The sequence below is a fragment of the Sceloporus occidentalis genome, unplaced genomic scaffold (assembly GCF_023333645.1).
Source record: "Sceloporus occidentalis isolate IW3139 unplaced genomic scaffold, rSceOcc1.0.p SCAF_5, whole genome shotgun sequence".
Lineage (NCBI taxonomy): Eukaryota > Metazoa > Chordata > Lepidosauria > Squamata > Phrynosomatidae > Sceloporus > Sceloporus occidentalis.
This window is the reverse complement of record NW_028316985.1, coordinates 1599532-1625484: the sequence shown is the minus strand read 5'-3', so window position 1 is coordinate 1625484 and position 25953 is coordinate 1599532. Positions and strand designations below refer to the sequence as shown.

General features: G+C 43.9%; 1 protein-coding gene across 1 annotated transcript; it reads right to left on the bottom strand.

The window, feature by feature from the left end:
- Positions 1-203: 203 nt before the first annotated feature.
- LOC149311522 (thymidine phosphorylase-like) lies at positions 204-20440 on the bottom strand. The gene is made up of 10 exons (XM_089526635.1): positions 20412-20440; positions 17076-17225; positions 14731-14933; positions 13307-13405; positions 11292-11421; positions 8891-9009; positions 7063-7225; positions 6204-6434; positions 4479-4619; positions 204-1967 (listed from the first exon to the last, which is right to left on the bottom strand). Exons 2-10 carry the CDS (start codon positions 17212-17214, stop codon positions 1819-1821), a joined length of 1374 nt encoding a protein of 457 aa, XP_089382761.1. The 5' UTR covers positions 17215-17225; positions 20412-20440; the 3' UTR covers positions 204-1818.
- Positions 20441-25953: the final 5513 nt, after the last annotated feature.

Here is a 25953-nt window from a genome sequence, read left to right as displayed (position 1 = left end):
ATTTAGCCTTCTCCATCCCGGTGTCACAACAAGCTGCAAATCCCAGCATTCCATAGCATGGAGCCATGGCCGTTAAAGTGGTTTCAGACTGGATTGTTTCTGCAGTGCAGATGCAGCCACAGGCAACTTCTGGGTTTGTAATACCTTGATGCATAAAACTGGGGAATGCATAGGTTTTTAATGAGACAGCATTGAATTCCATCTCTTGGGAATGATAGATTTATTAATTTTAACACACAAAAATTGCACAACCAAAACCATAAGCATTCAGAAAGGAAATAAAATATAAAGAAGATGAGAAAACAAAAAGTAGACAAATAAAGCAGAACACATCCACACATGCAATTCAACTAAAGTAAAATGAATACGTAATGCTAAAACACTGGGACACTTAACGCTAACTAAGGCTCCATCTGTACTGCAGATATAATGCAGTTTGATACTGTTTTAACTGCCATGGCTCAGTGCTATGGAATTAAAACTCTTGCAAAATGACAAGTCCCAATATTCCATAGCTGGGAGTCATGGCAGTTAAAGTGGTGTCAAAGTGCATTAGTTCTGCAGTGCAGATGCAGCCTAAATACACAAAACAGCCCAATCCATATTGTAATGGGGGAAAAGGGAAAAAATACATTATTCTACCATGACAGTTACAACTAGATAACTAAATAATCCTATTAAAATTACTAGTAGGCATTTGTTGTTGTTGTGGTTTCTGACTTATGGCAACCCTAAGGCGAACCTATTATGAGGTTTTCTTGGTAAGATTTGTTCAGAGGAGGTTTGCGATTGCCTTCCTCTGAGGCTGAGACAGTGTCACTTGCCCAAGGTCACCCGGTGGGTTTCATGGCCGAGCCAGGATTCGAATCCTAGTCTCTAGACTCATAGTTTAACACTCAGACTGCTGCACCATAACCAAAAATTCACATGACCAGCTTGGTAGATGAAGGGCATGCTGTGGATATAGTATATCTTGATTTCAGTAAGGCCTTTGACAAGGTTTCCCATGACATTCTTGCAAAGAAGCTTGTAAAATGTGGATCAGACAATGCAACCGTTAAATGGATTTAGAATTGGCTGACCAATCGAACCCAAAGGATGCTCAACCATGGCTCCTCCTTTTCATTCTGGAGAGAAGTGACCAGTCGGGTGCCCAGCGGGGTTCTGTCCTGAGACCAGTTTGCTATTCAACATCTTTGTCAATGACTTGGATTAAGGAATAGAGGACATGTTTGTCAAATTTGCAGATGAGACCAAATTAGGAGGAGTAGCTAATACTCAAGAGGACAGGGTCAAAATTCAAAATGACCTTAATAGATTAGAGAGTTAGGCCAAAACTAATAAAATGAATTTCAACAATGTGTGAAAATGTGTGGTAGAAGGTCCTCAAGTATAATCTGACATGAAGACTAGGAAAGACTCTAGAGCAGATCATTAAGCAGAGAGTCTGTGAACATTTTGAAGGGATTGCCATAATCACAAAAGGCGACATGGATTTCTCCAGAGCAAGTCATGCCAGACTAATTTGATCTCTTCTTAGGAAGAGGTTCCTGACAGTAAGAGCTGTTTGAGAGTCAAAGATGCTGCCTTGGACTCTGATGGAGTCTCCTTCTTGGAAGTTTTTAAACAGAGGCTGGATGTAGGAGTGCTTGGATGGCATCTTCCTGCATGGCAGAAAGAGACGGATTTCCCTTTGTGGTCCCTTCCAGTTCTATGATTCAGTCCATAAGAGCTGAGTCTTGGGCTTCTCTCCATTACGTCTTTCAAACCCTGCAGTTTTTCAGGACCCCTTCCCTTCCCCACCGTCCCTCTGACTCCTCAGGGTTTTGAAGGGGAAAGCGTCTTGACCACCTTCAGGCCAGGAACAAAGGGCTCCACGTCCTTCAGGATGATGGCACCTTGCAGGGTCCGTCGGTTGATGTCACTCAATGCTGGGATCTCGTAATGGATCCGGATCCATGGAGTTCCTGGAAGAAAGGCACCTGGTTAACCCATGAGATAAATCAGAATCATAGACTTGGAAGAGGCGCCAAGGGCCATCCAGACCAACCCATTTTGCCATGCAGGAACTCACAATCAAAGCATCCTCTGTGAGAGATGTCCACCCAGCCTCTGCTTAAAAACCTCCAAAGAAGGAGACTCCACCAACTTCTGAGGCAGCGTCTTCCACTGTCAAATACTGTCAGGACGTTCTTCCTAATGTTTAGGTGGAATCTCTTTTTATTATTTATGGTATTATTATTATAGTTTATTTCTAAAGCGCTGTAAATGTACACAGCTCTAAAAATGATCAAGTCAACAAAAATAAAACCTGCCAATGGCATACAATCTGTATCTTGCATCTGTGTCCTTGTCTCTGGAGCAGCAGAAAACAAGCTTGCTCCCTCCTTAATGTGACACTCCTTCAAATATTTAAACAGGGCTATCATATCACCTCTTAACCTTCTCTTCTCCAGGCTAAACATAGCCAGCTTCCTAAGTTGCTCTTCATAGGACATGGTTTCCAGACCCTCCTTTGAACACACTCCAGTTTCTCAACATCCTGTTTGAATTGTTTTGCCCAGAACAAGACACAGGATTATTCCAGCTGAGGCCTGATCAAGGCAGAATAGAATGACACTATTACTTCCCTTGATCTAGACACTATACTTCTATTGATGCAGCCTAAAATCGCATTTGCCTTTTTAGCTGCTGCTGCATCACACTGTTGACTGATGTTCAACTTGTGGTCCACTAGGACTCCCAGATCCCTTTCACATGGAGTCTTGTTAAGCCAAGTGTCTCCCATCCTACATTTGTGCATTTCATTTCTCTATCCTAAGTGCAGTACCTTACATTTCTTTGTGTTGAATTTCATTTTGTTAGCTGTGGTCCACCTTTCTAATCTATTCAGGTCAGTCCTCTTTTCTGGGATATTAGCTAGTCTTCCTAAATTGGTGTCATCTGCAAATTTGATAAGCTTGTCCTCTATTCCAGATTGTGCCAGGAAAGCTTTGGAACAGAAGGGTTTGGTTTCAAAACAGCTACAGAAATATCTAGCAAGCAGAGAATAAAGCTATTTAACTGCTTGGACCTGGGGCACTTGAAAGCTAGCTATTGGTTTCATGCCATGATTGTCCTTGGTTGTTTTACTAATCCTATGGAACTACGCATGGATGGACACTTTGCAGTGATGTTTTAGCTATGGATTCTTACATGACAGGTAATTGGCTATCAGAGCTGTAACAAACTTTTTGCCCCTTACAGCTCTGATTCAGGATACACATTTCCCCCAATTGCACATTTTGTCTTCATCTGCACATTTTTAACAAGCAGACTTCTGGATAGATTGGGACAAATGGGTTTGGAGGCTCACGTTGAAGTATCAGACCTTCCTCAGTTTATGTGGATGCTGTCAGAGTCTAGTCTCATAGCTACATCCTACAGACCTACAGTCTCAACTTCCCAGAAGAGAATTAGAGTTACTACTAGTATTAGTTATTAATTCAGTTTTATTGCATCTTTACCCCATTACGGGGACTTAAGGCAGCTCACCAGATTTGAAACAAATGCAGTTAAAACATTTCCAAAAAGAGAAAAGTAAAAACATTTAAAAAGTTATTTTTAAAAGATAATTAAACCACACATACTGGACATTTGGTATCCACTGGGGTTTGGTTCCAGGACACACACACACACACACACACACACACCATGGATGCTCAAGTTCATTAAATAAAATGGTGTGTTGTTGTGGTTGTTATTGTTATTGTTGTTGTTGTTGTTGTTATTACAGTAGGCCCTTGGAATCTGCTGGGGTTTGGTTCCAGGACCCTCTATGGATACCAAAATCCATAGATGTTCAAGTTTATTAAATAAAATGGTGTATTAGTAGTAGTAGTAGTAGTTGTTGTACAGTAGGCTTGGTTTCTGCTAGGGTTTGGTTTCAGGACCCCCTATGGATACCAAAATCCACTGATGCTGAACTCCTGTTATATACAGTGGGGTGTTATTACTGTAACTACTACTACAGTGGGCCCTTGGTATCCATTGGGGTTTGGTTCCAGGATCACCTGTAAATACCCAAACCCCTGGATGCTCAAGTCCCATAATATACAATGGCACATCTAAAATGTCATCCCTTATCTGAAATAACAAAAATCATATCAAAACTGTGGTTAGCTGAACCCATGGATGCAAAATGGATGCAACGTAGATATTGAGGTCCGACTGTGTATAATTAAAACTCTTAAAACAAATCCATTAGAAGACAAAAAAAGGCAGCAAATGCCATTAAAAGCCCATTTCCAAAAAAGTCAACACAGAGAAGTTTGCAATTGATAATGAAAGGACAACAAGGAGGACATCATCCTAACCTCGCTGGTTCCTGAGTTCCAAAGCCTGGGAGCAACCACTGAGAAGGCCCCAGTATGAACAATTTAGACTTAGGAGCAAAGCTGGTGTTCTAGATTTGGCATCTTTGGCACTTTGGCTCTTACCTTTCCTCACCCGCTGCCCCACAGAGACCAGAAGCTCAGCTCCAACCCGGAGGTTGATCCGTTGGCCCTCCTGGGTGCGTCCAGCCCCCAGAGCATGCAGCACTTGAGCGATGGGCAAAGCAAGGATCTGCTGGACTGTCCCTGCGGAGAAAGCACAGGAGGATGTTTGAGTGCACCTGGACATAACTGGGGCAGGCAAGAACCTCTTGGGCTGTTGCAAAGGGGCACGATGACTCCCACCTCGTATCTTCCCCCAATAGAGGATTGCAACACATTCTGCCCTGAGAAAGTTCCCCCACTGGGAGAGGACTGGTCCTGAAGAGCTATTCCTGGAGCACAATGCCAAGCCTTGGAATGGGATGGGAAGAACAAGAAAGTGGAAACGATGGGGAAGAGCATTGGGGCTAATTTCGGCATTAAAGAGAGATTAAAGCACATTTAAAGCATCCTGCAAATAAAGCGAAAATGTAATTGCGCAAATGATTAGCATACGCAACAGCACAAATATAGTGATGTCAGAAATGCATTGTCACCAAAATCCTGAAAGTAAAAAGATGTGTGTTAATGCTTCTTTTTGACCATTTTAATGGCAGATTTTGTGCAACGTCATGTGAAATCATTTCACATAATTACATGATTTTTCCAGAATATTCAAAGGATAAACTCCCAGTCTTCTTTGTGGGATAAACTCCCATGCTAGGTCTCCAGAACCAGAGAGTGATTTCCATACTGGAAGGGGAGGCAGGGAATCTACTCTGGATTTTAGTGTGAAGGTTAGAAGATGTTGGCCAGTGGAATCCACTTCTTTGGAGTGGTGAGTCCACTCTGGATTTTAGGACTAAACCCAAACCCAAAGTGTGCTCAGTAATGGCTCCTCTTCTTCATCCTGGAGAGAAGTGGCCAGTGGGGTGCCACAGAGTTCTGTCCTGGGTCCAGTTTGCTATTCAACATCTTTATCAATGACTTGGAGGAAAATTTGCAGATGAGACCAAATTAGGAGGAGTAACTAATACCCCAGAGGACAGGATCAAAATTCAAAATGACCTGAATGGATAAGAAAGCTGGGTCAAAGCTAAGAAAATGAATTTGAATAAGGAGAAATGTAAGGTACTGCACTTAGGTAGAAAAAATTAAATGCACAGGTATAGGATTATGGGGGACACCTGTCTTAAGGAGACTTATATGTGTGAAAGGGATCTAGGAGTCCAAGTAGACCACAAGTTGAACATGAGTCAACTGTGATGTGGCAGCTAAAAAGGCCAATCTGATTTTAGGAGAGTCTTAGGGAACTGGGTATGTTTAGCCTGTAGAAGAGAAAGTTAAGTGGTGATATGATAGCCCTGTTTGAATATTTGAGGATGGAGCAAGCTTGTTTTCTGATGCTCCAGAGATAAGGACATAGAGCTCCATAGAGCAATGGATGCAAGCTACAGGAAAAGAGATTCCACCTCAACATTAGCAAGAGCTTTCTGATGGCAAGCGCTATTCAACAGTAGAAGACCCTGCAGCAGCTAAAAAAGGCAATGCGACTCTAGGCTGCATCAATAGAAGTATAGTGTCTAGATCAAGGGAAGTAATAGTCCCACTCTATTCTGCTTTGGCCAATTATTTTTTTATTGTCTTATATCCTAACTTTATTCCAGTATAGGGACTCTATGGTTCTAGTGTTCTTCCATGCTCTTTCCAGAGGGTCTCCCACATGGCCCATCCCATTGCCCTTCTTACCGTCACCCTCAGTTACCAGCTCCTCCTGGACCTGAGCCTTTCCCAGCACCTGCAGCCTCTGCTCCTCTGTCCCATTACACAGGGCCTGGGCCACATGGGGTGCCACCCCTTGGGCTTGCAGCATGCCCTGGAAGGCACCCAAGGCAGAACCATGGTCCAACGCTCCTGCAATGTGGGCAGTGCCCTCGGACACAGAGGGGACTCTCCCACACTGCCACAACAAGGTTCCTCCTGCAAAGTGAGAGGGGGAAATGGAGAGATGGACTTAGACAGCTGGATATGTTTAGCCTGGAGGAGAGAAAGTTAAGAGGTGACATGATAGCCCTGTTTAAGTATTTTAAGGGGTGTCATATTGAGGAGGGAGCAAGCTTGTTTTCTGTTGCTCCAGAGAACATGACGATGGATGCAAGCTACAAGAAAAGAGATTCCACCTCAACATTAGGAGAAAGTTTGTGGTGGATTCTCCTTCTTTGGAAGTTTTCAAAGAGAGGCTGGATGGGCATATGTCAGAGATGCTTTGATTGTGAGTTCCTGCATGACAGAATGGGGTTGGACTGGATGGACTTTGTGGTCTCTTCCAACTCTATGATTCTGTATTTTCTTCATTTATTCAACACATCTGAATTATATCTTCTGTGCAAGTTTGGATGATGGTTAAGATCTCCCACTTAATAACATCCCTAGGGAGCTCACTATGAGCCTCCGCTTATGACATAAGAGGTCCTCCCTAGGTTCCTCAGGGCCTGGGATGCTTCTAACCCAGCAGTCTTCCTCCAAAGAGCAGAGAGCACATGCCCCCACATGCAGAGGCACGCATGCATGTCTACCTAGTGTTACTCGGGGTCTCCCCTGGGCTCACCTAAGGTGGTCACCAGCTCACGGAGGTCCTGGGGGCCTCGTCCTTCCAAGCACTCCAAGGATTCTAGCACCTCCAAGGAATTGCCCACCCGATGTCCCAAGGGGCTGTCCATCTTGCTGAAGACTGCAATGGTGTTTATTCCCAGCTGGGTCCCGACTGAGACCTGCAAGACAGAGAGGGAACTTTAGGCAGAATATTTGTGCTTGGAGCGTGGCAAGAGCAGCCTGCTGATGCTTCACTTCCCACTAGGGAGGTTGAAGCACTTGGGACCTGGAGCTAGGAGTGGGGAAGACACAGATCACAGGATAACATTGGCTGGTGGTGTCCATAATAAATGAGACAGTGATTTCATTCTGAATATTAACTTTCAAGGAGCTATCCACTTTGCTGAACCCCAGCTTCCCAGACATGTTCAGCACCTTGGGCTCCTTAAATGTCATCAAGTTTACCTTGCCTTATTATTATTATTATTTCTTCTATCTTCCTGCCTCTCCCAATGGATCAAACGGGATCACAGCAAGGTTAAAATTACAATTACATTATTGCATCACTAGTCACTGCACCATTAAAACCACAGTTAAAAAATAAAAACATAAAAGCAAAAAACATAAGAACTTAAAAACATTAACATCAATCAATCACAGTTCAGCTGGTCTGGTTCCATACTAATGGTCTTCATAGGAGGTCAGGAGGATAAGTGCAGCAGAAGAGTTCTGTCTACTCTTTACCGCCTTCTTAAAGATTTCTAAGGATGTAACAAGGCGGGTCTCCTCTTGCTTCTCCATAGAGGGAAGTAATCGTGTTACTCTATTCTGCTTTGGTCAGACCTCATCTGGAATCTTGTGTCCACTTCTGGATGGCTTGGGTTGTGTCTTTCTGCATGGTTGAACTGGATGACCTTTGGATCTCTTTCATCTCTAGGATTGCATGAGACTTCCCAAAGATCCTTTATTAACTGCCCTGCTCAGGTCTTGCTAACTCAAGCCCATGGCTTCTTTGTTTTAGGACATTATGCAGAGAAGCCCTAAATGGCTTGGGCCCAGGGTACTTGGAGGACCGCCTCTCTCCATACAATCCGCTTCACACACTCAGATCTGCCGGGAAGCAATTACTGAGAGTTCCAGATGTGAAATATGTTATAACAACGCAGAGGGCCATTTCCACCTCGGCCCCTCAGCTCTTGAACTCGCTTCCCGGCGAGCTCCGCTCGGCCACCTCCCTTGACCAGTTTAAAAAGGGGTCAAAAACCTTTTTATTCCAACAGACTTTCCCCTAACTGTCCCCAATGCTGCCTCCCCCCCCCCCCCACTGTTATTGTTTTGTTATCTCGAGCTAGCTGGACATTGTTATTTTAATCTGTGCTTGTTATTTTAACTGTAATTTCCTTGTTGGTTTTATTGTACTGTTGCATTTTATACTGTAAGCCGCCTTGATCTGCGGAAAGGCGGGATATAAATAAATATTTTATTATTATTATTATTATTATTATTAAGCATGGAGAAAGTTGGTACTCTCCTGTTCCATTTCAGATTTATTTTCTCATGCGATAAGGCCATAGCTAAACATACCCAGCTCTCTGAACATTTCCCCTTAAGATTTTCATTTCTTGATCTTTTGCTTTCTCGGTCATCTTACCCTGGGCACATTCCAGGTTGAGAGTGTTGCTCATGAACTATGGACTCATGACTCCAAGTGAGGTTTGACCCAAGCAAAATCAAAGTTCTGTTGCCTAGAACTGGACACGATGTTCCAGGTGGGATTGGAGCTTCCCTTCATCTGAAACTTCAGTGTTTGGCCAGTGCAGCATAGAATTGCTTTGTTATCTCACCAGACTCTCTGCCAACTGCTGGGCACTTTCCAGGGTGCGGTAGAAGGCACCGCTTCCAATCTTCACATCCAGCACTAAGGCAGTGAGATTCTCAGCCACCTTCTTCCCCAGGATGGAACCTGCAACCCATGAAACAGGTAAATGCGCAGATGATACGCCTCGCCTTGATATGAATAAATGCCTGGAGAACAGCCCCAGAAAAGCCCATCTTTTCCTGTAGGGCTGGAAATATATCCCCTGCCCATTCCCCAACAAGCAAGTCCCACAGAAGCCAAGAGGAAAGACCTCTTTGCAAACTAATTTGGGCCCTCTCTCTCTTAATACCCTAAAGCAGATTCTGTCTGATCTTGGAAGCTAGTAAACAGGGCTTAGTCTGCTATTGCAGACTCAGGGCAGTTTTATTGTGGCTTCCTTGATGGAGTCTCTCCATTTGCAATGTGGTCTTCTTCTTTTTCTACTGTCTTCTACTTATGCAACCATTATTGTCTTTTCTAGGGAGTCCTGTCTTCTCAGGATATGGCCAAAACATGACAGCCTCACTTCAATCATCTTAGCTTCTAGGAAGAACTCAGTCCTGATTCACTCAGGGACCCATTTATTAGACTTTTAAGCAGTCTTATATGGTATCTGTATAAACTCCTCTAGAGCCACCTCTCAAAGGACTTGCTTTTCCTTCTATCCACTTTCTTCCCCATCCAGCTTTAGGGAGACATTTTCAATTCTCAGCCAGATAGCCATTCTAGTGCCACCTCCAACTACAAACCCCAGGATTCCATGGGATGTTGCCATGAATATCCAAGTGGTATCACAGTGCAATATTTCTGCAGTGTGAAAGGGTCCCTGGAAGCATCCAAGAGCAATGATTCATCTGATAATGAGATTGATTAATGATTTAAATAGTATTTGATTGATTTTATTGTTGTTATGTAAGTATTGTTATGATAATACTTATTGTTGTTATTATTATTACTATTATTGCATCCCTTTTCCCCTGTTGATCATCAAGAAATACATGTTTTTGAAAATAGTAAGTGGATATCGCAGAATTGAGGGAAGAGATTGGCTAAAATATAAAGATTATGTAAAGATAATGGAGGGAAAATTATAATGAAATCTAGGGAAGAAATGCTAAAAGAGGGAATTAAAATAGATTGGTACTTATATTACCAATTAACGGAAAAATATAAAGCAGACAGAACAAATGCAGGTATAACGTTAAAGAAGACAGAATTGGATGTCATATGGATGGATAAGGATAAGAAAAAAATAACAAATTTCTATAATCTAATTTTGAGACTTGAATTGGAACAAGAACAAATTAAGCATTGTATGATTGTATGGGCACAGAATATAGGGAAGAACATACAGTACGAGGCATGGAAAAGAGCTTGGGGACAGGATTTAAAATTTACGTTGTGTATGGATCTAAAAGAAAATTTCTACAAAATGATGCACAGATGGTATATGACACCGAACAGATTAGCAAAAATATACAAGAATGATAAAGGAAAATGTTGGAAATGTGAACGAACTACAGGAAGTTTTTTCCACATGTGTTGGAGTTGTCCTCTGATAAAAAAATTCTGGAGAGAAGTACACAAGAAAATTGAAATAATTTTACAATTGGAATTCCCTCTGGTCCCGGAGCTCTGTCTTTTAAACATAGTAGAAAACAAGGATTTAAGACCAAAATTGAAACCACTATTATATTTAATCACCGCTGCCAGAATAACAATTGCCAAAGTCTGGAGAAATAAGGAAGTGCCGAAAGTGGAGGATTGGTTAGGAAAGTGTTTAGAAATCATAGAAATGGATACCATAACTTTGAAATTAAAAGATGAAATGAGAGAAGAAGATAATTTAACTTGGTCGAGAATAAGAGAATTGTTTCAAAAGGGAAAGGTTAAATAAGGTAATAAGGAGTAATACCGTTGCTGTGTAGTATTATAGATAAAGAGATAATTATTGTATAAACTTAGGATTTAAGCAAAATAGAATGAAAGAAGATGAGATAAGGAAGTAAGGATGATAGATTTTTGAGAAATAGAGATTTTATAGCTAATAAATAAGCAGTAAGTGAAATAGAAAGTGAGGGGGTGGGTGGGGGAGGGGAGGGTTAAGAAATACTGGAGTAAGAATTTGGAAATGTTTTGGTATTGCCCTTTTGATGTTGTAAATAATTCAATAAATATTAATTTAAAAAAAAAGAAAAAGAAAATAGTAAGTGGATATCTAGCAACGTCCTATCTGGGGTTTCTTTTTTCAATTTTGGTCATTTTTTCAGTGGCCCCTGGAAGGCAGAAAATTGGCACATGGACCTCTTGAAGTTGCCCATCACTTTATCAGAAGGATTTTACAAGATGGACTCTGCTTTGTACCAGGATTGTCATGGAAGCCGTACCTGTGGAGAGAGGCAAGCTGTCCACCGTGGCTGTGACATCTCTCAGAGCATAGAGGATCTTGTCTGCTGGGACCAGCTCCTGGCTCTGCTCTACAATGCAGCAGCCAACCTTCTCCAAGATCATCTTCATCTGCAGTGAAACAAGGAACAAGGCCCTCTACTTAGGTAACTTTTTACCTCCATGCTGTCCTACTCCAGGAAGCAATGCCACCATGTCCTTCCACTGCCCAGACAAAGGAACAGAGCTTTGTCTGGGCAGTGGAAGGACATGGTGGCATTGCTTCCTGAAGTAGGACAGCATGGAGGTAAAAAGTCAGCTAAGTAGAGGAGCATTGCAAGTGGGGTGGTGGATCTGTTCTTTTAGAATGAATTTTAAACGTATTGATTCCATCTGGTGTTGAACCTGTTCAGGGACAATAAATGAGGATATTGGCATTATAAAATCCTAGACTCCTATAGTTGGAAGAGACCACCAAGTTCCCCTGGCTTCTTTGAGTTTACAAACTGAATGCATCTACTCTAGTAGAGACTAACCCGTACAATTCCATCCCTATAGCTTTTATTATTGACTTTCAAAGCCCTCCATGGGTTGGCCCCTCCTTACTTATCTGACCTTCTTTCTCCTTACATTCCTACTCGCACCCTCCGCTCTGGTAGTCAAGGTCTCCTGTCACAGTCTAGGACTACCACTGCCCCCTCCCAAATTCATCCCTTCTCGCTTGCTGCCCCTTACTCCTGGAACCTTCTTCCCCCACATGCACACCGCATCACTTCTCTACCCAGTTTCACAACTGAGTTAAAGACTATATTGTTTAGAGAAGCGTTCCCAGAGGTGAGCCCCTCTCTGACCCAGGAAGCCTCCTTTTAACCATCCATTAAGAAGCCAAGCCCTTCCTCCAGTCCATCTGCCTTGGTCCAGGCCTCGGAGGTGGAGAAGAACTGCTGGACCTGATCCCATTCCCCACCACCACTCCCTTCTCCTTTTGTGTCGTGTCTTCTTAGATTGTAAGCCTGAGGGCAGGGCACCGTCTGACTAAAAGATTGTATGTACAGCGCTGTGTAAATTTACAGCACCCCACTTTGCCATGCAGGAACATACAATCCAAGCACTCCCTGTGACAGACTCTGTTGAAAAACCTCCAAAGAAGGAGACTCCATCACCTTTTAAGGCAGTGTCTTCCACTCTCAAACAGCTCTTACTGTCAGGAAGTTCCTCCTAATGTTGACATAGAATCTCTTTTCTTGTTGCTTGCTTCCATTGCTTCGTGTCCTATCCTCTATTCTCTGGAGCAGCAGAAAACAAGCTTGCTCCATCCCCAATATGACATCCCTTCAAATATTTAAACACGGCCGTCATGTCACCCCTTAACCTTTTCTTCTCCAGGCTAAACATCCCCAGCTCCCTAAGTCACTCCTCATAGGGTTTCTAGACCCTTCACCATTTTAGTCACCCTCCTCTGGACATGCTCCAGCTTGTCCACATCCGTTTGTGGTGCCCAGAACTGGACACAGGATTCTAGGTGAGGTCTGACCAAAGCAGAATAGAGTAGCACTATTACTTCTTCAAAGTTCAGGCTAAATTAGGAGTAGACTCGGTTGATACACAATCACCCGTCACTATTTTCCTAAGGAGACATCTGTGAGTTGTACCAGGGAGACTCTTTTTCCTGTGTGCCTCCATGTTGAGATGCAGCTCCACTTCTGTAGTGTTAAAGAGCCCTGGTGGCGCAGTGGTTCAATGCCTGTACTGCAGCCACTCACTCACAAACCATAAAGTTGTGAGTTCAGTACCAGCAAAAGGACTCAAGCTCGACTCAGGCTTGCATCCTTCCAAGGAGTTTGCTAAAATGAATCCCCAGCTTGTTGGGGGTAATTAGCTTACACTTTGTAAACCACTTAGGGAGTGCTTAAGTGCACTGATAAGCAATATAGAAATGTCCTTGCTATTGCTACTTGCTATTTCTATTGCTATAAAGGGCCCATTGACTCCATCACAGCCACACCGAGCATCTCACCTGTTCTGGGCTTTGGGAGACGCTGAAACCAGGGATGGACTCCAGCTTGTCCAGCGTACCCCCCGTGTGTCCCAGACCTCGCCCGCTGATCATGGGCACCTGCGCAACAGAAAAAGGAAAGTCTGCTGCTTGGCTATCAGGAAGGAACATTGATCAGCAGAAGCCATTAAGCAGAACAGAGAGCATTATTCCTGGACAGAGGAAGACCTTGGGACCAAAACAGATTCTAGTCTTGGAAAAGTAACTTTCTTGCCCAGCAGCCTGAAGAATTGCCTGACCAGCATGAGGAAGCGCAGAGTAACTTTTCACAGGCTGTGGACTCACTGAAACATCTGGCACTTTTCCCCATCTGAGACAGCCACAGGGAGAAATTTAAACTCCTTAATGCAAAACCTGATCAGCAAATTGATACTCCACCCCATTTCCTGTTTTGTATACTTAGAAGGGATTTATTGATACCTTTTAATTTCTTGTAGCTCCTCTTATATAAATCCCTTAGGCTTCTAGACAATGGATTTTGTATTTCCAGCCAGTTGTAGCAGTGGGGGGGGGGTTCTGTATGTGTTAAGGAGGTGGTAGTGGTCATGGTGTTGGTGATTATGATGATGATTTCTTATCTACCTCTTCCTAAGGTTTGAGGCAGGGTACAAAATTGTTGTTGTTGTTGTGTGCCTTCAAGTCGTTTAAACGTATGGCAACCCTAAAGGGAACCTATCACAAAGTTTTCTGGGGCTGGGAGTGTGTGACTCAGCCCATGCCAGCCAGTGGGTTTCCATTGCCGAGCGAGGAATCAAACCCTGGTCTCCAGAGTCGTAGTCCAACATTCAGACCACAACACCATGCTGAGTCTCAGGGTACAACACAGAACCATTTACACACATTAAATTAAAACATATAAACTTACAACACATTAAATTCGTCCAACATAAAATTAAAGATAAACGAATTTAAATTCATAGCTTTAAATCGACAGGGTGGGCCTTCTGGAAGAGATAGATCTTTAATACTGTTTTAAATTCAGACCACATATTTTGCTGTTGAATCTCTCCTGGCAAGTCATTCCACATTTTTGGGGCAGCTAACAAAAATGTCCTCCAAAGGACAGTTGCCAGTTCACTTCTGGCCAGTTGAAGCCAATGTCCCCCAGAGGACCTAAATGCATTATACCCATTGATATTACATTTCTCCTTCCTGGGGTTAAGTCCTAGTTTTCTACTTCATCCTGCTGGCTGGGGGATTCTGGGAGGTGTAGTCCAGACAAGTAACTTTCCCAAACTGTGGTTCAAGTGCCAAGGGAAAGGCTCCTTGGACAGCCTGCCTTATCTTGAGGCTTGCCCTCTGCAAAGCAGGAAAGGAGCCAGTTTGATGAGTCCCTCTTTAATATAGGCCTGGAATTGGAAAACTTGGAAGCATTTGGCGCTCACCTTGCAGCCGCACGCAGCCAAAGCTGGAGCCAAGGGCAAGCTGACTTTATCTCCCACTCCCCCCGTGGAGTGCTTGTCCACCAGGAGCCCCCGCCATTTCTCTGGCCACTCAAGGACCTTCCCCGAGGTAGCCATCTCCTGGGTCAGCACCAGCGTCTCCTCTGGATCCATGCCTTTCAGCCGGATGGCCATCAGTATCGCTCCTAGAAAGAAGGGGTTCACTGAATGGGGATCACGGTGGGTGAGAGGAAAAATCTTTACGGAGGCAGCTAGTGGGGCAGACCCATGTCTCTACACTAATGCACAGAGTATGGGAAATTAATAAGATGAACTTGAACATCTAACATAACCTCGCCCTCCATTTGAACCAGCAGGGAACAAAAATGACCACACACATCCCATGTGTTGGATTCTGGGAGCTGTAGTCCAAAAATGAAACTTTTTCAATCTCAGATTCAAAGGAGGCAACACATGGACAACTAGCCCTATCTCAGGTCTGCCTCATGGCAGCTGGCAGCTCACCTGTTACTGGGGTTATCATAGAATCATAGGATCTTATCACATGGTGGACATCAGGCAATATTTGGGGGTTAAACAGCAATTATCCCATGCAAAACGTGATGCCGCAATTAAAATTTCCACATGATGTCGCTATTAAACAGGCAATAAACGGCAACAAATCATTCACAGGGAAATGATTTGTTGCTGTTTATTGCCTGTTTACTAGAATTGTCGTGTGAAAATTTTAATTGCGATATTGCGTTTTTTATGGAATAATCGCTGTTTAAACCCCTGATTTTCCCTTGATTTTTCCCATGTGATAAGGTCCCTAGGGTTAGAATCATAGAATCATAGAATCATAGAGTTGGAAGAGACCACAAGGGCCCTGATCCAGTCCAACCCCATTCTGCCATGCAGGAAATCCAAATCAAAGCATCCCTGACAGATGGCCATCCAGCCTCTGTTTAAAGACCTCCAAGGAGACTCAAGGAAGAGATCTTAAGGGCCATCAAGTCCAACCCCATGCCATGCAGGAATATAGAATCAAAGCACCCTCGACAGATGGCCATCCAACCTCTGGCCATCCAGCCTACCCCCCCCCTCCCTGTTTTACATTGACCTCTAAATGAGCTATCCAAACTGTTGGATCCTGGTTGGTCAACAGGTTGTCTGCAACCATGGTTGGATGCTTTGAAAAACCTTGGGGAGAGACCAAAAACAAGTGCATAGGATTGCAGCCACATACCTATCCTTCAAGTCGTTGGGTGTCTTCAATCATTTCTGACTTATGGTGACCCTATCATGGAGTTTTCTTGGCAATATTTATTCGGGGGTGGGGGGTTGCTTTTACTTTCCTCCAAGGCTGAGGGAATGTGACTTACCCAATGTGAATCAGTGGGTTTCCATTGCCAAGCAGGGATTCAGACCATGGTCTCCAGAGTCCTAGGCCCTGACTGCATGGGCCAAATACATCAGTCTCCCACTGTACTCTTGACAGGGAGTCCAGATGATGCAGGGACCAATGAGTCTGGCATGAACAGTTCCATTTAGTGCCAAACCTAAGGTATACACCTCTTAAAACATAGTTAAAACTCTGCCTGTTAGCTCCAGATTTTCCTGGAAGATCTAGAGCCCTCTTTTCTGACACTGGTCAGCTGTTTAAAATGTGTCCTGCTGTGCTGCCCAGTGTGGCCACAGCCATGGTGAGCTCCTTGCTCTGAAGTCAGAATGAGGTGCCCAGACACATGATCAATGCTTGGTCCCTCATTGCTGACTTCAGGAGCGCTGCCATGGCCATGCCAGGAGCACTGAAGGGATGCACATGTGAACTCTTGCGGCATCCTTGCCATATTCCATATAATCCGCCCCAGACACTCCGGTCCAGCCAGGACTAGGTTGGCAACTGTCAGCCAGAGGACCTTTTCTTTAGCCACCCCAAAACTGTGGAATGACCTGCCAGAAATGCTGAATACACTGAATACATTGAAAAACAGCATTGAAAACCAGCCTCTTCCGGCAGGCTTACCCGGACGGCTTTTAAACTCTGGATTTTAACTGATGGATTTTAAATGTGGATTGTTTTAGTATGAGCATATCTTGTCCTTTTAAACTGATGTGTGCTTTAACTGGTGTGTTTAAATTGATGTGGTGTGTCTGTTAATTGTTGTGGTCCCCTGCCTAGATCCATGGGGAAAGGCTGGTAAGAAATTGTTGTTGTTGTTATTTTGGGACAATTGGAGGATATACTTTCCATCCCAACTGCTCCTGATCTTAGGACTTAGGCTTTTGGCTTTTTCCCATCCCATCGCATTTCCACTCAGTTGTGGATCCTTTGCCTTCCTCACCGATTTGCCCATCTTGCAACTCTCCCCGGGTTAGAGCTTTCACAAAGTAGCGGATTTCCTCATGATTCAGTTTCTCTCCATCCCGCTTCTTCCGGATGATTTCCGGCATGCTGAACCTGCTGTTTGGATTGGGGTCCATGGGGTCAGATCCTGCAGTGGCAAGATGATGTGAAGATGTTAGATATAAAGGGGAGGGCGAGGAGTTTTGACACACACAAACACCAAGACAGCATGAAAGCATGGATGAAAAATCTTGTGGCCCTCCAGATATTGTTGCACTGCAGCTCCCAGCATTCTATACCCATGGCTATACTGGCCAGGGACTGCTGGGATTTGCAGTCCACCCCATGTGAACGGTTGCATCCTTGATCGAAATCCTATCGTTAGTCTCAGCCAGGAGCACTGCAGCTGCTGCCTTGAAGGCAGAAGCAGGCAGCTGGTGGCAAAAAGTTTTGGCTTTTGGAGGTTTTGGATCTCCAGATTAAGGGATGCTCAGCCTATATAGGGCCCCTTGACAGGGCTCTGGTCTCTTTGGCTGGATAGTCACTACAGAAATGATACCATCTGAGACAGCTATAACTGCCATGGCTCAATGCCATAGAATTCTGGGAATTGTAGAATCTTAGCCCTGGTGGCGCAGTGGGTAAATGCCTGTACAGTGGTACCCCGGGTTACGAAAATAATTCATTCCGCCGCCGCTTTCGTAACCCGAAAACTTTCGCTAGCCGAAAAGCCCATAGGCGCTAATAGCGAAAGCCGCGATTTCGTGCGAAAAAGCGCCAAAAAGCACCAAAAAATTTTTTCGTAACCCGAAATAACCTTCGTAACCCGGAACAGTTTTTTTCAATGGATTTTTTTCGTAACCCGGAAATTTCGTAAGGCGGCGCATTCGTATCCCGGGGTACCACTGTACTGCAGCAATTCACTCGAAACCACAAGGTTGCGAGTTCAAGACCAGCAAAAGGGCCCAAGCTCGACTCAGGCTTGCATCCTTCCGAGGAGGGAGCTAAAATGAGTACCCAGACTGTTGGGGGCAAATTAGCTTACTTGCTCATTAGCTTACTTGCTGTTCACCGCTATGATCTTTGGAATAGCGGTATATAAATAAAACAAATTATTATTATTATTATTAGATTCATAGAGTTGGAAGAGACTTCAAGGGTCGTCATGTCCAATCCCATTCTGCCATGCAGGAATACTCAATCAAAGCACTAATCTACATTTTACTAGCTTGCTTGCCAGAATATTGTGGGGGACTGTGTCAAAGGCCTTACTGAAATCAAGATATGCTACATCCACAACATTCCCTTCATCTACCAAGCTGATAATTTTATCCAAAAAAGGAGATAAGATCAGTCTGGCATGACATGTTTTTGAGTTGTACTTTTGTGAGGCACCAACACTCTTTGGCAGAGAATTCCAGAGACCTTGCAAAACTGCAAATCCCAAGATTCCCTAGAATGGAGCTACAGCATTCAAAGAGGAGTCAAACAACATTATTCCTCCAGAGTCAGCTTGAAGGGGCATAACAAACAACAACCTAGTATTTTAGTACTCAATAGAGTATTTAAAACAGGAGTATTCAACTGAGTTGAGTCTGGAGCCAAATATCTTCTGCTGGTACTTTCTGGAGGTGGCAGAGACTGACAAAGAAGGAAAGTAAGAAAGACCAGAAATGGCCAAAGTACACTTCTCCTTTCAAAAACCAAGGGGATTTTGCAGTGTATACAGTGCACATGAACTTTGCAACCTATTTAATATGTGAAATGCTGTTCCCAGAGAAAATGAAGGGTCAAGAGTTTCAAAAACAGCCCTGGGGCCCCACACATCTCTTCAATGTACTTTGTCCACTCTCCCCTGCTTAAATGCTAGAACTGGGCAAACTTACCTCTTCGCTGAATAATAAATTTCTAAAAACAGTTGATGAAGACTGGCTTCCAGGAATGAAATATTGGAATGAAAAATGGAAAGGTCTTTATTTTGGGCTGCATCAATAGATGCCATGCAGGGACTCAAAATCAAAGCATCCCTGACAAATGGCCATTCACTTTTGTTTAAAGACCACCAGACTCTGAGGAAGGAGTGTGTTCTACTGTCGAACAGCCCTTACTTTCAGGAAGGTCCTCCTAATGTTGAGTGGAATCTGAAGATTATCGCACTGGGGTTAAAACGTTCCCCAGTGCGTTCTCACGGGGGTGAGCACGGAGTGTGATGGGAACCCGATGGGTCCCAGAACGCTAGTTTACTGCATGGTGGAACGCCGACGCCAAGCATTCCCATCAGGCTCCAGGAGACACGATTTCTGGGGACGGTTTCAAAGCATTCCCAGAAATGGTGTCCCCTGGAACCTGATGGGAACCCAGTGGGAACACTCGGCGGCAGCAGCGGCATTCCGCCATGCAGTAAATTAGTGTTCTGGGCCCCATTGGGTTCCCATCATGCTCTGCACTTGCCCCCGTGAGAACGCACTGGGGAACGTTTTAGCCCAAGTGGGATAATCTTATCTTTTCCTGCACCTTGCATCCATTGTTCCGGATCCTGTTCTGTGGAGCAGCAGAAAACAAGCTTGCTCCATCCTCAATATAATAAATAAAATAATAAAATTTCATTTGTATTTTCCCCCTTCTCCCAGTTGGATTGAGGCAGGATTACAACCAAACAATAACAGCAATATACAAGTATAAAACAAACAATATTTATCATTAAAAACAGTTTAAAAACAATACATCCTAAATAGAAGAGTGGGGTGAAATCCTTACAAGAGATTGGCTGGATAGGCTTGCCGGAAGAGATCCGTCTTAACTGCCCTCTTGAAAGCCTCCAAGGAGGTAATAAGACCCATCTCTTCCAGAAGGTTATTCCATTGTTTAGGAGCCACCGAAGTAAAAGTTGTTTGAAAGGTTGAAACCAATCCAGTTGGATGTGCCTTCAACAGATTTTTCCCAGAAGTTCTGAGAGTGTGAGGCGGACTATATAGGGAGACGCGTTCCTTTAAGTAACTTGGGCCTGAGCCATGTAGGGCTTTATATTGCGCTTGTATTGCGCTTGGAAGCTAATGGGTAGCCAAAGAAGATCTTTCAAAATAGGTGTTATATAGTCAAATTTCGTGACCAATCTGGCTGCTGCGTTTTGTACTACTATGACACCCCACCAACTATTTAAACAGGGCTATCATCATATCACCTCTTAACCTTCTTTTCTCCATGCTAAACATCCCCAGCTCCCTCAGTCTCTCCTCATAGGGCTTCATGGTTTCCAGACCCTTCACCATTTTAAGCGTGCAAGAACAAATCTCTGCAGCACAACACTACATACAACAAATCTCTGCAAGCCTACCTTGGAACCATCCAAGAAGACAGTGCTGGTTGTTGACTAGTGGGTGACTTCTTCACACTGGGAAGCTACCAATAGAAGGAGTTGGCACAAGGTTGCAAGGGGCACACCTCCCTCCCTCCTTCTTTCCACCTCTTTCTCTTTCCTTCCCTCACTCCAGCTCTCCCAGTTGACCTCAGTCGCACCAGTTTATTCACTCGATGGAGACACACAACAATCCTTCCCAGTTCACAGGAGGGAAGCCAGTTGTGAAATACCAACCTCCTCTGCTTCCCATTCGTTGCCACCCATATAAGCAAACATGACATGGCATGGGAGTCATCCATGCTGACTGGGAACAAGATGCTCAAAGGCCACAAAACCTGTGCCAACTCAGCCATCGCTCCACACATGCCCTGCACCTTGGCATGGCACCAGAACACCTCAGGATTGTGGGTCTGCCTGCAAGACAAGGAAGGAGAGCTTGTGTCTTTTCTGCACCAAGGTGAAAATGTCCCATTGCTAGACAGTTCTGTCCTGGTTGTGATGGAGGAATAATGTGCGCAAAACTGTGCCAACTTGCACTGTTCAGATCTCTACTTAAGCTGTCTCTTAAAACTGATTATTTTCTGCTGCCCAAAGAATCATAGGCCATGTTCACACTATGATTTAAAGCGAATTGCTGATCGGGTTATATGACCATTGTTCCCATTTGAAACCGGTTCCAATCCTACTGTGACTGGTTTCAATTGCAATGAAGTGAGGCAAATGCAAAAAACCCCACTCTTTCCTGACCCTAGTTATTTGGAAATAATCGATTCCGGAGCGTGTTCAGTAAGTGGGAACGACGGATCTGAATCGTACCCTTCTAGAGGCGAGGGACTAGTGGCAAATGGGTGGTTGCCATCCCTCCTCAGTTTTTGGTAGATCCACCATTCCCCCCTCTTCCTCTCAGCGTTGCCTTTGTGCTTCTGGTGTGACCTATGAGCGCATGGTTTTGGTAAAAGATTTGATTCATTGCTTTTGCAACTACTTGCAATTGCCCGGGTGATCCGACAGCAGCTCATAGTGAGGCAAGTAGTTGCAAAACCAATGAATCAAATCTATATCTATATATTATACTGTATATAGTTCCTAAGGTGGGCTGCTTGGGCTGCCACTTAAGTCCCTGATGATGCACAGATGATTGACATGCATTTTGAAGCGGCGCAAACTAGTGGGGATGACAATCGTGCCTCCGAAACAAGCAATTACAAGGGGATACTGAAAAGATCTGCTTTCACAGTGACCTTTTGAGATTCCTAGAGAGAACATATTAATCAAAACTGCAAATAATGAAATCTGCAAAAGAAGTCACAAATGCAGAGGGCCAGCTGTACATAATGAGATATCTTGGAGATGGGACCTAAGTCTAAACACAAAATTCATTTATTGTACGTATGTTTCATATACAGTTAGCTCTCCTCATAGGAGATTATTTCCTATGGGGCTTGATCGTACGCTCTTTTCCCCATATGCGGGGGAGCCCAGAATGGATCCCCGCATATAGGGAAAGCGGACTGTACAACATATATACATAGCTTGAAGGCAATTTCATATGATATTTTAAAAATAATGTTGTGCATGAAACAAAGTATTGTGTACAACATTTGAAAGCAAAAGCATTGCTGTCTCAGCTATGCATCAGAAAAGTTTTTGATTTTGTAGCATTTCAGCTTTTAGGAGTTCCAGATAAGGGAGAATCAACCTGTAGCAATATTTGTTCAGCCGTGGAACAGAATCCCTTAGAAAGTGGTGGATTTGCCTTCTTTGAAGGCCTTCAAACAGAACTTGGATGGCCATCTCAGTCAGGGATGCTTTAGCCATTGATTCCCTGAATGGTAGGAGATTTGACTAGATGACTCTTGGAGGCCCCCTTCCAATTCATATGCACCTATGACTCTTTGTTGCAAAGACATTTTGGGATCTAGGCTTTCAGCGTGTGGCATCATGTATGGTACACATCAGAAAAATTGGCAAGGAAGCACTTTCCTGAGGAATGAACACAGTAGTATAAGAAGCAGAAAACCTCTGTGGTTACTGTGACCTCTCAAAACAAGGCGAGGTCCCTCTATCAAATGCAGACCAGCCAAAACTTGCTTTGCAACAATAAAATGCCGAGAAGGGAACCCGCCTGTCAGAAATTTGCCCTCCTGGGGCAAGGAAGTGTTTAAGGGAAGTGCCAGCCAGCTGGAATTTGCCTTGCAAGAAGGAAAGGCTGGAAGACATGGCTGCTTTTTCTTGCAGTCCACACTATCGGCTTAAAATCTGACTTCTCTTGGAGAAACCAGTTTTTAAGCCCATAGTGTGGACTGCAAGAAAAACTGGTGGAGATGTCCTTGGATCTTCTTGCTTGAGGAGTTTATAGAGAGGGAAATGGTCTGACTTTTGGCAAGGAAGACTAGGGCAGTGGCAACCAACATCTGGTTGGTGTCTTAGGCTGCATCCGCACTGCAGAAATAATGCAATTTGACACCGCTTTAACTGCCATGGCTCCATGCGATGGAATCCTGGGATTTGTAGTTTGTGAGGGCACCAGAGCTCTCTAAAAGAGAAGGCTAAATAGCTCACCAAACTACAAATCCCAATATTCCATAGCATAAAGTCATGGTGTGTTACTTTTTTGGTACTAAACAAAGTCTTGGACTGCCTTAGGAGCCCTGGCGGCGCAATGGTTAAATGCCTGTCCTGCTGCCACTCACTCAAAACTATAAGGTTGCGAGTTCATAACCAGAAAAAGGGCTCAGGCTCGACTCAGGCTTGCATCCTTCTGAGGAGGTTGCTAAGATGAGTCCCCAGTTTGTTGGAGGCAATTAGCTTACACTTTGTAAACCACTTAGGGAGTGCTTAAGTGCACTGATAAGTGGTATAGAAATGTACTTGCTATTGCTATTGCTGCCTCTGCACTGCAGAAACAATGCAGTTAGACATTGGATGGAATCCTGGGATTTGCTGTTTGGTGAGATATCCAGCCTTTGCTTTCAGAGAGCTCTGGTGCCACAACAGACTAGAAATCCCAGGATTCCATAGGATGGAGCCATGGCAGTTGAACTGGTGTCGAACTGCACTATGTCCGCAGTGCAGATGCAACCTTGGAGAGGCCTGGCTTTGCACCCAGTTCCAGATAAAAAATTGGCCCAGGCTGGATGTTCTGCAAGTGTCCCTCTGTGCTGCAAAAACAGGTACCTAAATGAAATGTTGGAACCATAAGGTCTCCATCTGTGCCACAGCAGAGGCCAGGATTTTGCTTCACTAGAGAAGGTGCCCCTTATCTCCAGTTACCAGGAGGAAGACTTTTCCTGACTTTTGGGTGGTGATCTATAGATAAGTTTCTGCCAGAATCTAAGAAAAGAAAAACATTGGATCAGACTAAAATCCCAGTCCAGACCAGTGTTCCAGACTGATCCTGGCAGCAGTTTGGCTGTTTTTAGCCTTCCTTGTTTTAACTTGTTAAATGGTTTTATATGCTTCTCTAGCCTGCTTGAATTATTGTTAGCTTTGGCCCAGCTTTCTAATCAATTCAGGTCCTTTTGAATTTTGCTGGACCTCTTATCCTTTCCCTCCACCACTCCCTTCTTCTCCTTCTGTGTCATGTCTTTTTAGATTGTAAGCCCCAGGGCAGGGAACCGTCTAACTAAAAAGATTGTATGTACAGCGCTGTGTAAATTTACAGCGCTTTATAAATAAAGGTTAATAATAATAATAATAATAATAATAATAATAATAATCCTGTCCTCTGGAGTATTAGTTACTCCTCCTAATTTGGTGTCATCTGCAGATTTGATAAGTATGCCCTCTATTCTGTCATCCAAGTCATTGATAAAAGGCAGTGGGTTGGACCTTGAGGTCTTCCCCAGCTCTATGATTCTATCATCATAGGGATGGCTGCGTTAACCATTTAATTACCCCTTTATTAAAGAGACACCCAGGCAGAACTTCTGAGTGATACCTGAAGTTTTTATTGGCAGATGAGAACAAAAAGATCACAGAGGAAGTTGTAAAGTTTATTTTCTGTGTTATAAAAGTTCATAATGCATGTGTTATAAAGGTGAGCAGAGCTGTCTTCTCCTGGCTCAAACACTTATGGAAAATTGGGGTAGGTTGGACTATGAAGTGGCAGCGAGTCTGTTAACAAAACCCGTTATAATGTATTTTACATGTTCGTTTATATGCCATGTATGTACTACTCTTGCTGTTATTTAATTTGTTACTGTTGTTGTTTTGTTTTTATACTGCCTAGGGTTTGTTATCTGAAATAAAGGCATTCATTCATTTAACAAATCCGAAGAAAAATCCATCAGTGATACCTTTACTAGCCAACCGAAATGCACAATATACTTATTGCAAGCTTGCACATTTTGGTTGGCCAATAAAGGTATCACCGATGGGTTTTTGTTCGGATGAGTTTTTAATCCATTACTCATGAACCAGGTCCCTTCAAGTCTGCCCTATCAATTATTACCCAGGACACAGTTGCAGTGATTGTTGTCCTCACTCAAGGATTTCGGAGGAGGAGAGGTTGAAGGTCAGTGGGGGACATTGGCTCTGAACTGGCAACTCCCGTTAAAAGTCACAAGTTCAAAGAACAAGCCTGAGATGCTACCTGGAGATGTGTTCCTTTTACTTAGAGTAGACCCTGCAGCAGGGATGGGTGACTCTGGTGGGTCTTGGGGCCAATTTTCTCCCCTAGGACCACCCAGGAGCCACACTGTTTGCTGTAAGAAGTCCGTGTCTGCTCTGGAAAAACAAGCAATTGTTTTCATGTTGAACAATATCAAGAATTCTCATTAAAAGATGAATTCTGGTTCTGGAGGTTCATAGAATCATAGAGTTGGAAGAGGCCATAGGGCCATCCAGTCCAACCCCCTTCTTCTGCCATGCAGGAACTCTCAACCAAAGCATCCCCGACAGATGGCCATCCAGCCTCTGCTTAAAGACCTCCAAAGAAGGAGACCCCATTACCCTCCAAGGAAACAATCGGTTCCACCATCAAACAGCCCTTACTGCCAGGACCTTCCCCCTGATGTTGAGCTGGAATCTCTTTTCCTGCAGCTTGCAGCCATTATTCCAGGTCCTGTTCTCTGAAGCAGCAGAAAACAAGCTTTCTCCCTCCTCAATATGACATCCCTTCAAATACTATCATATCACCTCTTAAACATCTCTTTTCCAGGCTAAACATCCCCAGTTCCCTAAGGCGTTCCTCACAGGGCAGACCCTTCACCATTTTGGTGGCCCTCCTTTGGACATGCTGCACCTTCTCAACATCCTCTTTAGGGGAATCCAGAAGGAAGACGCCTTGTTCCAAGTGGTGCAAGTCGAGGAGGAGAGGGAGGCAGTTTCTGCAGAAAGAAGGTTTTCTCACGCTCTCTTTGCAGCACATCCTTTGCAATGGGAACCCAGTGACCTGTCCCCCAAAAAAGGAACTAGCCAAGATTTTAGGAGGGTTAGAACAAGAGGACTGAAGAGAGATAGAGGAGAAGGAAAGGCCTTCTTTGCCTTTATGCTTGCAAAGAGCAACAACGCCAGA